The sequence below is a fragment of the Salarias fasciatus genome, chromosome 16 (assembly GCF_902148845.1).
Source record: "Salarias fasciatus chromosome 16, fSalaFa1.1, whole genome shotgun sequence".
NCBI classification, from domain to species: domain Eukaryota; kingdom Metazoa; phylum Chordata; class Actinopteri; order Blenniiformes; family Blenniidae; genus Salarias; species Salarias fasciatus.
The window spans coordinates 24,976,326-24,990,190 of NC_043760.1; the positions used below are offsets into that span (position 1 = coordinate 24,976,326).

The 13,865-nt window shown below is 43.7% G+C and overlaps 1 protein-coding gene across 5 annotated transcripts; it reads left to right on the forward strand.

Annotated features, from left to right (window-relative positions):
• Positions 1–399: 399 nt before the first annotated feature.
• Positions 400–11,881, forward strand: glra2 (glycine receptor, alpha 2). Of its 5 annotated transcripts, XM_030112106.1 has the most exons (10): positions 894–989; positions 1,564–1,685; positions 3,940–3,967; positions 4,045–4,112; positions 5,438–5,661; positions 7,177–7,259; positions 7,337–7,474; positions 7,551–7,765; positions 9,991–10,140; positions 11,307–11,881. In XM_030112106.1, exons 2-10 carry the CDS (start codon positions 1,656–1,658, stop codon positions 11,586–11,588), a joined length of 1,218 nt encoding a protein of 405 aa, XP_029967966.1. In that variant the 5' UTR covers positions 894–989; positions 1,564–1,655; the 3' UTR covers positions 11,589–11,881. The 5 variants fall into 5 exon arrangements, with proteins under 5 accessions (XP_029967965.1, XP_029967964.1, XP_029967966.1 ...); XM_030112105.1 differs by lacking the exon at positions 4,045–4,112 and having other exon boundaries at positions 400–989; positions 3,900–3,967; XM_030112104.1 differs by lacking the exon at positions 3,940–3,967 and having other exon boundaries at positions 400–989.
• Positions 11,882–13,865: the final 1,984 nt, after the last annotated feature.

The window sequence follows — 13,865 nt, forward strand, 5'->3', positions numbered from 1 at the left end:
AACTGTATGTATTTCCAGATGAAAGCAGACTGGGTGAAAGGTGTTAATCCATCTGTGATTTCTGCCTCTTCTCAAAGTGTAAATCATCATTTGAACAGAAACATGCTGAAGTCTTTGCAAGTGAAGGTTTTATTATTATTTTTTTATTACTATTATTTAAAGGCTTTGGTCAGATGTACTTTTACACAAGACATCCTCAGTCCAGTAACGTCGTTTTGTTGTGCTTATACACCTCTGGAAAACCGCCAAATTCCTAAAGCCAGTTAATCCTGGTGCGCAGCAGCGCGCGCTGGGAGTTTCCGCGACACGCTGATTTAGTGAGTCGAACTGTCGTTCAAAACTGACAAATGTCGTCACGAACAGGTTTTTTCAATCCCACTTGTGGCGATTACCTCCCTTGTTTACTGGACTTATTGAAAACCCTCTCACGTCCACCACTTTTAAGCCTCGCGCTTGCGCGTAACGGAGCCGGGAGCTGTCCAAGTGCTGAAATGAGAAAAGGCGTTCCTCTCCCATTCCTTGACGGCCCCCCACCTGAGAGAGACTCATAAGTAACAACACGGGCCAGCGGGTTGGTCTTCGCACAGCGAGCTCTCACGTCCGTCAGCCGGCACCGGAGCAGAGAGTCCAGCCGACGACGCGTCCCGGAGTTTCATCCTCTCGACGTCTGCTCGCCGAACTGATGCTTCTTCACACCTCCGCTGCGCGAGACCTGCTTGTGGGAGTCAGAGTTTCATGAAACTCAACTATGATCCGTGGCTGCGTTGAGGAATGTCTCCTGTGTTTTTATGTGACAAAAGAACACCCAGACGCCCACGACTTGCTCAGGAAGAGAGCGGCGCTCCTATTTGGATTATGTCTTTGACCAATGTCAACATATGGGAGAAATAGAAAAGTGAGCACATGGGGAAACCACCGGGAATGAATCGCTCCTTTATCAAGGTTCTGGCAGCTTTGTTCACGTACTTCACGGAGACAAACAACTTCAGGTGAGGCAGTGTATTTCCCAAGCATATATTGATTTGCTTATACGATCGAATGTGTCTAAAGTTTTCAACATTTTTCTGCGCCAAGTTAGTAATTAGATGACATGTGATCTGATTAGAATTTTAGCAAAGTTCATGGCCACATCTTTATTTATACTTGACATATCAACTTTCTATGAGCCCTGTTTGGCTGCCGAGATGTGTGGATACGTTTGATCTTTTCCACGACGACTTTATGGTGACATTTTACGCACGCGTGTGGTATTTCTTTTGCACTGTGATATAGCAAGAATATTTTCATGCTACCAATAAAATAGGCAGCAGTATACTGTGACATCGGGTTAGCAATCTTGCTCCATCAAAAGGATGGCCGCTTTTCAAGAAGATGCCCACGACGTCCAAATCATATCCGATACGTGTGTGCGCGCTAACGCGTCCTCCCTGTGCGTGCCCATCGCTCGCTGGCAGCTGCTGGGCAGCAGATAAGCTGCAACTCCTGCTTCTGAGCTCTGACTTCTGTCTGATCAAGTGCTGATTTTTTTTTTTCTCTCCTCTCCCCTCCATGTGTGCGCTCCAGAGCTGTGGATGCCAAGGAGCATGACTCCAGATCCTCCTCCAACCTGTCTCCATCAGATTTTCTGGACTCACTAATGGGTCGTACCTCCGGGTATGATGCACGAATTAGACCGAATTTCAAAGGTTTGTTTATCATTTCTGTCTCAGTGAATTTGCGCATCCCGGCTCAAAACTGTCACAGCAACACAAAGTTTGATATTTCCGTTATCCAGAGGTGCACTGACTCACATCTGTTGCCAAGATACTGTGGAGCCAGCCTTTTGATAATAACAGTAAATCACCTTACTTAACAGTAATGCTGCTGTCATGCTGGAAATGAATCATGAAGTAACTCCTCCTCACCGTCCACACTGCACGCTTGTTTTCACTTTGAGCAACTGATAGAGACCTCATCTCCGTTAAATAATGGCTTACAAACAAGGGGTGGAAAGAGGGGGCTGCTTGGAAATATCACAAACAGATTGGTTCTCGTGGCAGACGGGGATGCCACCGTGACAGGCCAAATGATGGATGGTGCCCCTGTGGCATGGCTGCAGGCTGCTGCCTTCCTCTGTTGTTGTTGCTGTGATGCTGAGGACAGACACAGCATCTGTCACTGGAACGGAGCTGAGCGAGAAGAGGCTGGCCCCGCTGGGGCTCGGGCCCACTCCAGGCCGGGTCAGGTGGGCTGGGATTTGATGGGGTTTTGGGGGGCGTCCAGTGGCCCAAGCAGCCAAAACAGGCACAGCACAGGGGCTGAGCAGCAGGACTCAAAAACACATGGTTTTTTGATGTGTTTCCTCTCCTTTTGGGTGGAAGAAAACATGTCGATAATCTTGCTGAGATGGACGTTAGGATGAGAGAAGGGTGGTCTGGCAATTTCAGTGGGAAATATATGCTGTTTATAGCCAATAAAAACAGGATTATCAAATCCATGAAGGCTAATTTTTTTATGATGCTGACTGAATATATCTTTTTTCTTCATTTTGAGAGCAGATGCACAATTAAAAAATAAAAAGGCTCCAGATATCAAAATAAGACATACACACACCCTCACATTGTATAGCTAGAAAACAAACAGTTCTGCATGAATCCGCTGTGATGTAAACAGATGATTTTTGGTTGTGAACCTGCCAGTCGTACTTTGAAGTGAATTGAACTGTATTTCTGAAGGATGACCTAGTTTTCCTTGCTGAGTTTGTTGTGAGGAGGTGCTGCCTCTTTTTCCTGCCTCAGATGTTAAATGTGTGGCTCCCGGATGACAAACTGAGGCAAATATTAATACCTGGTGTCATGCAATATTGATGGGAGAAACATAAGGGAAGGGCGCAGTGAAGGGCTCACTACTCAACTTATCAGATAGCATGACACACACACACACACACACAAAAAGAGATGTGCTGCTGCCCATCACGTCTCGAAAAGAGGTTTCAGTGCAGAGCACTCAGTGAAGTGTAAAATGCCATCAGAGCACACTGTGGACTTTTTATTGGCATTGTTTGAAATAAATTGTTTAAAATGATCCCTGGACTAATATCATAGGACGATAGAACGAGAGCCAGAAGGTATTTTCACTCAAGAATAAAAAATAATCTCAGAATATCTTAATTAATTAATATGCGTGATATATACTTTACGGGAAACTGTTTTCAAACACCTTCAGAATGCTTTAAAAAGCATTCAGTGGCTCAATTGGTTTGTTTTTCCAATACGTTAAAAACCTGAAGACATCTAGTTTTGCTGTCACAGAGAGTTTGAGGAAGCGTTCACATTTCAGAGGCTGGTGACCGTGATGTGAGAACAGCCGTCATTTCTCTTTCCACAGATTTCTGGTGTTCAAGTAAATTGATTGTGCTGCTCATCATTGCAGCCCCAGATTACTGTGTGTGTGGTTGTGAGTGTGTGTGTGTGTGATTAGTATGTGCTTTTTCATGAATGTCACTCAAATCAATGAAATTCAAACGTGCAGCGTATCACCATCATTATAACATAAGACTTCGCTACATGATGAAATCATCAAGATGTTATCACCAGTTATTGCATTTTCATTTTTATTTTAATCATATCTTTGCAGCATTTACAAAAACTCCACCAACAATCATCTGGGTTTCCAAATTTGTGCCCCCTCATGTTCTGTGTAATCTTATTTTTCCAGATCAATAGAGCATGCCACATCGTCACCACTCCTCCCATCAAAGACGCTGCTTCTTGTATTAACGCATGTTTATATACAAGGAGAAGCAGCAGGCCCGATGTTTCTCGATTAAACACCTCCCACACCTCAAGCCGCGGCAGTCCTTGATGATACGTGTGGTGTGAGGCTTCCTCCTTTCATGCCATTGTCATTGCATTTCACAGGTCCCCCTGTAAACGTTACATGCAATATTTTTATCAACAGTTTCGGCTCTGTCACAGAGACAACCATGGTGAGTTCCTCTGGTATTTTGCTTGATTTCTGCCCTGTACAATGTGTCAATGTGTTATCTATCCCCCCACCCTGCAGGTCCACCAGTTAATGTTACCTGCAACATATTTATCAACAGCTTTGGTTCTATAGCAGAAACTACAATGGTGAGTTGAGTGTTGTGTTTGGACGTGTTTTACAGTCCTGACCTCTCCTCCGGAGTTAAAACTGACTCATCCAGCTTTATCCCAGCTTTTTTTTTTTTTCTTTATAATGTTGTTTGCATTTATCTCCATAAGAATATTTTCTTTCCCATCATGGAGTTTATTGGCGGCTATCCAGTCATCGCTCACCTGTGTTTAATAACACAAAAAGTCCCACCTTTGAAGCTGATTTAGCAGCAGCTGATAATCAACGGTGGGGAACTGTCGCTTTCAAACAGGCTTATGTATGATATGTTGAGGCATCCATCTGTGGAGAAGCAAAAATATCAAACCTGCGAGGCTGCATTGAAACTAATCAGGATCAAAGATTTCATAATGAGCGATAATAACTACTTAGATCCTGAATGGAAAATGTGATTTGTGCAGGAGATGGAACGTGTAAGGCTGCCAGGGAATTACACAGTCTTAGACAGGCATGCAAAGATTTGGAACCGCCAATACGCTGATGAAATGTCAAACAACATAAGGGCTTCTCATCATCGTGACATATCAATTACTCTGAGCAACTGAGCTTTGTGACACTCCGTGTAGCGCTAACTGCACTGTCAGAGTTTCCCTCATCAGGCTCCACATCTTTTAAATGCTTCATTTAGCTCGCATAATGGCTCTTACGTAACTCTGATCAACAAGAAACATTATTACAAGGTCAGTGTTTTGCAACTGTGGCTGGCGAAGATATCCAGCCGTCCAAAAGGTCACGTAAACATGTGTTTGATTATTAAGATCGAATTGCCACCTAGATGATGATAACGATGCTCGATGCTGTAAAATTGTGCATATTGTGCAATTATAAGCATTTCATTTATCATCCATCTGTTTATTCTTCATGTATTGTAATTTATTTTACAGCCCTTTTGTTCTGCAACATGTTTTGATTCATGTCAAGTTTTCAAGTATTTTCCTGAAGTGAAACTACTTTAACTACTTATTACTGTACGACTTTAACATGTTCAACTATTGATAACAGAATTTATCAGATACTTTTTATTGTGTTACTGTAACAGTTTTGGAAGATTATTTTGTATCTATATAACTAACTTTATCTGTCATTTAAAGTTTTTTATTTCACTGGTGTTTGGTAGAGAAAAGGTATTTGTTATCATAATATATATACATGCAGGTATTGGTAAACATTCCCTCTTATAGGGTTTCTTATGCAGCAAAACAAGGATTATAATGAGACTGATATCAGTAGTTGCAGCAGCATCACTATCATGCTTTCCACCATTGCATGATCAGATATGCATCACCACCCACCGTCTCTGCAGGACTACAGAGTGAACATCTTCCTACGGCAGAAGTGGAACGACCCTCGGCTGGCGTACAGCAAATACCCCGACTCCTCGCTGGACCTGGACCCCTCCATGCTGGACTCCATATGGAAGCCCGATCTCTTCTTTGCCAACGAGAAGGGAGCCAACTTCCACGACGTCACCACGGACAACAAGCTGCTGCGGATCTTCAAGGACGGGACGGTCCTCTACAGTATCAGGTGAAAGGCTGAATACGGTGGAGATGGATGGAGCAAATGCTCGAAATGAACAACAAAAAACAAAAAATGATGAGTGCAAAGGGAGAACGTGCAAACTCCACACAGAAAGGCCCAAAAGCTCAAGCTGAGGATATTTTCCCTGTGAGTAGAGAGTTAACCACTAAACCGCCACGCAGCCCACGTTAAATCCTACTGGGTCTAATTCATTTAATCTCTCTACAGGAAAATTCATTGCATATGTTTTGAAAGTCAATTAACCAACAAAGCTGAATATGTTAACACAGAGAGGCGACCGGCGGCCCGCAGGCCGAACACAACCCCGTCCCCAATCCGCACTTCACTTGTAGAAATGGTGATGAGAGGAAGAAGGTCGTGTCGGCAGGATGTGAGAATATCAAAGCCTTTCTGTGTGGTAATAAACGCAATTTACAGGCTGTTAGTTCTTTACAAGCAATAATTCTTATGCAACACTGTGGTTGATCTGCTGAAGATTTTGGCCCTTAAAGTGTCCGTTCCTTGTGTGAAGTGACCTTCTCCCGGTAATCCGTCTGGACTGATGATCTTCGGACCACGTGATTGATTGTGAAAATAAACGTGGGGATTAGCCAGTGCTGAAAAAACTGATTGCGAGCTGCGGCTAACGTGAACTTGAATCGGTGGCGGAGCTGAGGTGGGAAGCTGCCGCGCTGAGTGAAAGATGAGACTGCAGAGAACCAAAAGCTCTGATGCACAGTTTGCCCGAGGACATGCTCACTTATTGCTTTTCTTACATTTCCTCCGAAACATCAAAGACTGTCAATCTAAAGCATGCACATTCAAATTGATTTTTATCTCATTATGATCACTCCTTTGAAATGGTAAAAATTTACTGAACTTCTGTACATCCCCGTGTGCAATGTAGATTTTTAATAAGCAGACACAGACTGCGAGAGGGCACGCTTCTCTCAGGGGCATTGTTGAGAATCCAAAGCGAACGCAGAATCAAAAGGAGAAAAAAAAAAAAAAGAATATTTTCAGCTCCTTAAAAACAATGCAGGAGTCTTTGAAACGCCAACATCTGCTTAACATGCAGGTACAACACATGAAAACGCGACTTCAGTCACACACAATATTCAATTTTCGCAGCGGCGATGGGATATGAAGCGGATCAATTTTGGGTCCATTTAGACGAGCGGCTCGGAGCCGAGCGGTGCTCAGGTGTGGAGGGAGAGTGGATCAGCGGGCGAGACGGAGGGCGGTTAGTGGTTTTCTCCAATCGGTGGGAGAGACGGCGGAGCGGCCAGACCGCCGACCAGAAGGCATCACAGAGACAATAAGCTGCAGTAATGAAAGTGTGATAGGAACCTGCTGAAGGGAATCTCACACCGCGTGCTGGAGGTTATCACACGGCAGCAGAAAGAAATACATGTAATTCTATTTTACTGGCCGTTTTCTTTAACTTGTGTGTCACGCAAAATGTAACTGACACATTCCTCTGGAATCTCCCTGAATTTGACTGATTGCCTCTCCTCTCAGGTTGACTCTCATCCTGTCATGTCCGATGGATCTGAAGAACTTTCCCATGGACGTCCAGACCTGCACAATGCAACTGGAAAGTTGTATGTATCGATCTTGTGGCTTCCTTCTCTCTCTGGGGAGATGGTGCACTGTGTCTGAACCACCTCTCTGTTTGCAGTCGGTTACACCATGAATGACTTGGTCTTCGAGTGGATGGAGGTCGGCGCGGTGCAGGTGTCCGACGGTCTCACCCTGCCTCAGTTCATCATGAGGGAGGAGAAGGAGCTGGGATACTGCACCAAGCACTACAACACCGGTCAGATCAACACACACACACGGCTTATATCTCACTCTCCATTCCCAGGAATTCACTCGCTCGTGTTTCTAAACAGGTAAATTCACCTGCATCGAGGTGAAATTCCACCTGGAGCGCCAGATGGGCTACTACCTGATCCAGATGTACATCCCCTCCCTCCTCATCGTCATCCTCTCCTGGGTGTCCTTCTGGATCAACATGGACGCCGCTCCTGCCAGAGTGGCGCTGGGTATCACCACCGTGCTCACCATGACCACCCAGAGCTCGGGATCCAGAGCTTCCCTTCCAAAGGTAGAGCGTCTTTCCTCCAGCGCCATAATGTCACGTCCCATATAGCACACAGCGCAGCCCATTGTTGCTGGAATGAACGTATTGTCAGGATTAGTCACGGTGAACCTTTTCTGCACAGCTGGATGCATCTGGACCAGAGCGCTGCTTGCTTCCTCAGATGTTTGGGTATGAAGCAGAAATCTGTCGGACCATTAAAATTATCAAAGCTTTGATGCTGACTGCCCATTCAGAAAGGAAAATGCTTTCTGGTGAGAATCTAAAAAACAAAGCAGATTCATAATTGGTCTGAATATAATCCTGTTCTGACCGGGACTCTTGGATTTATTCTGATTTTATGGCTGTAGAATTGTGGAGAAAAAAATGAGCCGTGAATGAGAGTTTCTGCCCCATTTTTACAAGAAAACATCAGCTTTCAAGATCTGTGAACAACAGACAACCGAGATGCTTACTATATGGGTCAAAACCTCGTTTTCCCACCTTCTGCTTGTTTTACATAGATATTATGAACAGAAATGCTCAACTGAGGGTTCTATTCCTGCTCATCAGGACGACCCTAAACACATAAAAAGTATTGGTTCAGTGATTCCAGAAATGCAGCTACTGTTTGGAATTCAATCACTTGGCTTCGCACTGTTTTAGAGGAGCGGTGGTCTTAATAACACTGACATCTGCAGCCTGAGCCCGGGTTGCATCAGCATCAAACGGCTGTGAAGGTGGATCTGTGGAAAACAGACAGGCTGAAAGCTGCAGATTTTACAAATCACTTTGTCGATCATATTGTTGGAGATAACATTTTCATTTACATTTTTTTAACTTGTTGAGATTTAGTGAAAAGACATTTGATCACACTCATACCTGTCTGTACTAAAATACAGAAACGTTTTAGAGGCTCATTTGAGATCAACGTGCTGCAAACTGAAATGAGTCTGACACACATCTGGGAGTTATAAGCATGATAAGAACAGACGTAAAATCCTGTCGCTGTGCAGAGGTTTGGAAAATAAGTGTTTGGAGAATGAGTGTCTGTTCTTCATCCTGTGTTTGCTTCAATGTACAATGTATAGACTGCATTTTTGTTTGCCTGTGCACAAAGGATATATTTGCATTTTATCAAACTGTACATTTCTTTTAACCTCAAGAGACAAACCAGACCTTAAAACAGTGTATAAATGAGGCGTCTGCATATTCTTTGTAAGATTTTGTCAGCATGCATCTTTGGTTTCCTTAAAGGTCTCTAATATATGCAGCGAAAGGGAGGCCAAGTCCCAGCTGAGCAACCATTTATAAAGACAAACTTACGACTTAAAAATAACCGAGAAAGACCAAAGATGAATCGGAGAATTCAGCATTGTTTACTGCTTGAAGTTCATCTGTTGTGTTATAATAACTATTCTACATCAAAGGATTAAAAAAAAAAAACCTTTAAGGTATCAATAAATGTATAAATGTGTCTCTGCTGCTTAAAAAAAAAACTCAACATTTTGGTCACACAAGAAAAGCTACTACGATCTAAAGTCTGAGTAATCTGCAGGACTGGTGGTCCGTGGGAGCGTATTTACAATCAGGGAAAACTGGCGAGCACACATTGTGAAGGGCGCCGCGAGAGAGCCTTGATGATCAATCAATAATCATCAGCCTGCACATGAGTAGCGAGAGCCTCAGCCACGTCAGAGGCTCGCACATGAAAGACGCGCATCCTGATAAATATTTAAAGAGCAGGCTTTCAGCGCCTCTGTTCACGTAAACAATATCTCAGTGTGACTCACAAACCCCTGGATGAGCCGCGGCGTTTTCTGGAGACGCTAATCAGCTGTCACGAAGAGACGAGGTGATGCTGATGAGCAGTAAACGCTCTCAACTTCTAAAGAAAATATATAAATAAAGAGGCGGGCGGCTTAAAGCTGGTGCTGGAAGTACAACCTGATACTAGAGGGTTCCTACTGTTGGTAATTAAGACACTGATTGTTTCCTGCTGACTATTTCCATACAGTCAGTTCTGATGCTCTGTTGGCAAACAGTCAGGTCTGCAAGTCACTGTCACTTGATATAAAGACCAAAATCACAGGACTAAAACAAGAAAATTAGCCACAGATCAACAGGTAGATTATCCAGAATGTATTGGGTCACAGTAGGAGAAAGTGAGGCAATATTTAAAATGTTTGAGTTGTTAGCCGACGATGTCACCTTGACGAAACTGACAAAAGGAAATCTGTTTTCTCTCGCAGGTCTCTTACGTGAAAGCCATTGATATCTGGATGGCCGTGTGTCTGCTCTTTGTGTTTGCTGCACTGCTAGAATATGCCGGGGTTAATTTTGTCTCCAGGCAACAGAAAGAGTTCCTCCGCCTGAGGCGAAGACAACGGAGGAATCACAAGGTGAGCTCTCAGAGTCTTGGCATGAAGGCTGCTTGGGTGTCAAACTTTACCGCTAAAACAGCAGAGCGGGACGGGGGAGGGGGGGATTCGGTTAGTGACACCGCCTCGGTTCAGGATGTGAAAACTCTCAGAATAATTGCTGACATTTTTCTGTCCAGACTCTCACCTGTTCAGGATTTGGAGCAGGTGTTATTGATGTTTGCCAGGGATTGTTGACTGGTGTGTCGGGATTGTGATTTCCTAAAGAAAAAGGTATCGGAGTCTGTTAGACGCAGGGTGCTGTTTGTGGGAAATGAGAAAAAGTTGTTTACAAGGGAGAGGGAGGATGGTTCTTCTCTTCTTCCTACTGATTTTCAACAAAGAAATGAGGATTTAAAAAATATAGGTAGCAGCTGAGATGTGCAAAAAAGAATATATGAGAAAAACCTTTTGCAATAAACTGTTTTAGTCTGTAAAGACTTGAAATGACTGGAGCTTGAACGGCTCTTATCAACCAATACTAACATCTTTTAATGTGTAATATATTGAGAAAACCAGCATTTGACAGAAAATTTATATTTGGCCCAAGACTATGGTTTCAAAAACATTAAATGTTAACATGTTTTCCAGTCTGCTGGATCAGTTTAAGGAGACAGATTTTATGATAAACTGCTCAACCTTGACACGACCACTTACATTAAATAAATGGTGATGTTAGACAGCGTTGAATTCTTTGTTCACCAGGGTTGGTGTGTGAGCACCAAGAAAACTGGGTCAACAGGAGGATTTTAGAGAGTTTGACTGGAGCCAAACTGAGTTGGCTGAAGGACGGTCAGAGGATCTCCTAGCTCTTTTAGAGATGGAGAAAGGTGCAACAAGAGGGGGTCGTCTGCTTTTCAGGATGAACTTATGTCTAAATGAAGCAGCACATGTTATGACATCCGTCTGCCATAACTCTCTGACCTGGCCGTGGACACACACTGAGGCGTGTGATCGTTATTGTCGCCTGAAACCGTCGTGGTTTTTCATCATTAGGCTACCCTGACAATTCGTTAGGATTGATTGAATATTATATTGTGACTGATGTTCTGAGCTGATGGTGCTGAAGACATGAATCTGTGAACATTAGCAGGTTAATCCATACACGCTTGTGTTTTTATTTTTTTGTTCTGTTTTTTTTTTTTTAGGACGACGATATGCATGAAGGCCGCTTTAATTTCGCTGGCTACAACATGAGTCAGTGTCTGCCAACAAAGGACGGCTCGGCTGTGAAGAACGCTGCTCCAGCGTCGAACCCTCAGCCCGCCGTCCCCAAGGACACGGACACAATGAAGAAGAAGTTTGTGGACAGAGCAAAGAGGATAGACACGATCTCCAGAGCGGCCTTCCCCCTGGCGTTCCTCATCTTCAACGTCTTCTACTGGGTCACCTACAAGATCATCCGGCACGAGGACATCCACAAAAAGTAAAGAGACTTCTACCTTCGACTTATATTTTTTCCATTTCTCAGATTGAGAAATGCTCGGAAAGCACACAGCAGCGCGACGGGGAGCTGTGCATTGAGAGACGCCGCGGGGGTAACGCCGGTGTTTTTTCAGGGATACTGTACAGCGTTGACACAGTGACGCTCGTGTTCCGATAACGTGAAGAGCTCTGAGGACGCGGACGCTTTTGTTTGTCTCTGTACTGCAGCGTAGGATTTCCTGAAGGGATCTAGAGCAGGGGTTTTCAAAGCGTGGGAGGATGAATCCCTCCGTTCTGAGCCCCCACCAGTCAGTGGTGGCCATGCTGGAAGGTTTGGTGAAATGCTGGACTTCTCATCAGGGGCCCACAGGGAACATTTTCAACTGACTCACCTGTTGCAGTTTTGCATGAAAAGATTACTAAAGATTTTAATTTGCCCCTCTTCCTCTTATAATAAACCCATAAAATAATGTAGACAGTAGACTTTTTTTTTCCACTGATAATGATTTGTTCTTCCAAGCCTGCCCCACACTTTGAAACCCTCTCATCTAGACTGAATCACTGTAAACTTCAAAACCCCGACGACATGCTGGAGAAGACGGACCAAAATCTTTGTGAATCGATTTCTTTCTGCCTTGGCGTTTGTAACAATGTAACATTCCACTGATTCGTAACTGTAGAGTAACTTTAGTGACTCCTGCAAGGACCTTTTTTTGTGATTGCAAAGCCTCCTGTCGAGGATTCTCGGGACTGTTTTATAGCGTCACTGTGGTCACGGCGCCTTCCTCCGTCTTTATACCAAATCCAGAGGAAACCTTCAAACCCGTGCACACATCCACGCCTCCCTCCAACGGCGAGCGTCTCAGGCACGAGCCGGAACAAAGCAGATGAGAATCGGGAATTTGATGAAATACCTGAGGCCTTAGATATCAAAGACTCAGAGAGGTGAAGTATCGCGCTCGTCCATTTTTCTCCCCCCACTTTTTCCACGGATCTCCTCTCGTGATCTCTCACAGCCACACGAATCCTCTGACTTTAGCTGTGGACACACACACCCAAAGGTTCTTCTCTGTGATAAAATATAAATGTGTCACCTAAAAATAAATATTGTAAGGTTTTTTTTCGTCTTTTCTTTTCTTTTTCTTTTTGAGGTGTTCTAAATTTAACTTTCATGCTGAGGTAATTTATGGAATAAACTTGTTCCTGCAAAGTGAGACGGTTAAATCTGAGCAGATGTATATGTAAGCCCACAAACTGTGAACATGCGCTCCATTATTCAGTGCTCCAAAAAGCCCCAGATCCACACAAACTCATTTATATTCAAGGTAAATACTCCAGGTATCTTAGGTATGATTTTAGAGTTGGAGGCTATGTTTCTTTTTTTTTTTTTTTTTTTTGTAGATTTAGTCTGATGAAATATTTATTGTACAGGGGAGAGTCTTATGTTTATAAAGTACTATCTTTCTGTAAACGTTCTCAACCTCTGCTGTGGACTGTTTCGCGTCACTCAATGTGTTCGTTGCTGGATGGTGACATTTGTTTGTAGTTGGACTCAACAGTGAGGGATAGTTCTTCATAGCATCCATGGCACTGAGCAGCTGATGGCTCTTGCACTCTCCTAATATACTGTGGTGAAGAACTCTTTTCTTGAATGCTATTTATGGAGAAAAAAAAAAAAAGGTTATTTACTGGCCTGTACGTCAATAAAATTGTGCGCATATTTACTATATTTCTCTCTGTCATCTCTTCTAAAGCAGTGAGCGATGTCTGTGTTGTTTAACAGTGTAAATGTAAAGAAATAAAAGATGACATTTTTCAAGAAAATGATGAAAGAAGGAACAAAGGCACTAAAAATACGCTTTTGGCGTGCGGCTGCAGATCAGACGGAGAAACGCGGCCTCTCCTCCGATAAGTCGGGGTGGTGACATGTGCCACGGATCGCCTGGTGGCCCGGGGTGACACAGATATGATGTGACAGTGGGTTTCCATTAATGCATGATAATGGACTCCACGCTGTAGTACATTGATTCCATCAGTTGGCGCTTGCCTACCAGCTGAGGAGGAGAAAAAACAAAAAACTGGCATTGATTCAAAGTCACAGGAGGACAATTGTATAAGAGACATAAACAGACCAACAAACAGGCTCCCACCTGTTGTTGTTGCATGTGAGCTCAATCAAACGCTCGTAAATATACCGGCCGTAAAAAGACGGTGACCACAACAGCTTTGGATGCACGTGATGACATCCCATCGCTGCGTTATGTGACAATAATGCCACAGCG

Bases quoted from the DNA above. Each gene is read 5' to 3' on its own strand.
- glra2 (XM_030112105.1), top strand. From the start codon at position 904: ATGGGGAAACCACCGGGAATGAATCGCTCCTTTATCAAGGTTCTGGCA. The intron at 990-1,563 runs GTGAGGCAGTGT...TGTGCGCTCCAG, and splicing joins ACGGAGACAAACAACTTCAG to AGCTGTGGATGCCAAGGAGC. The intron at 10,141-11,306 runs GTGAGCTCTCAG...TTTTTTTTTTAG, and splicing joins GACAACGGAGGAATCACAAG to GACGACGATATGCATGAAGG.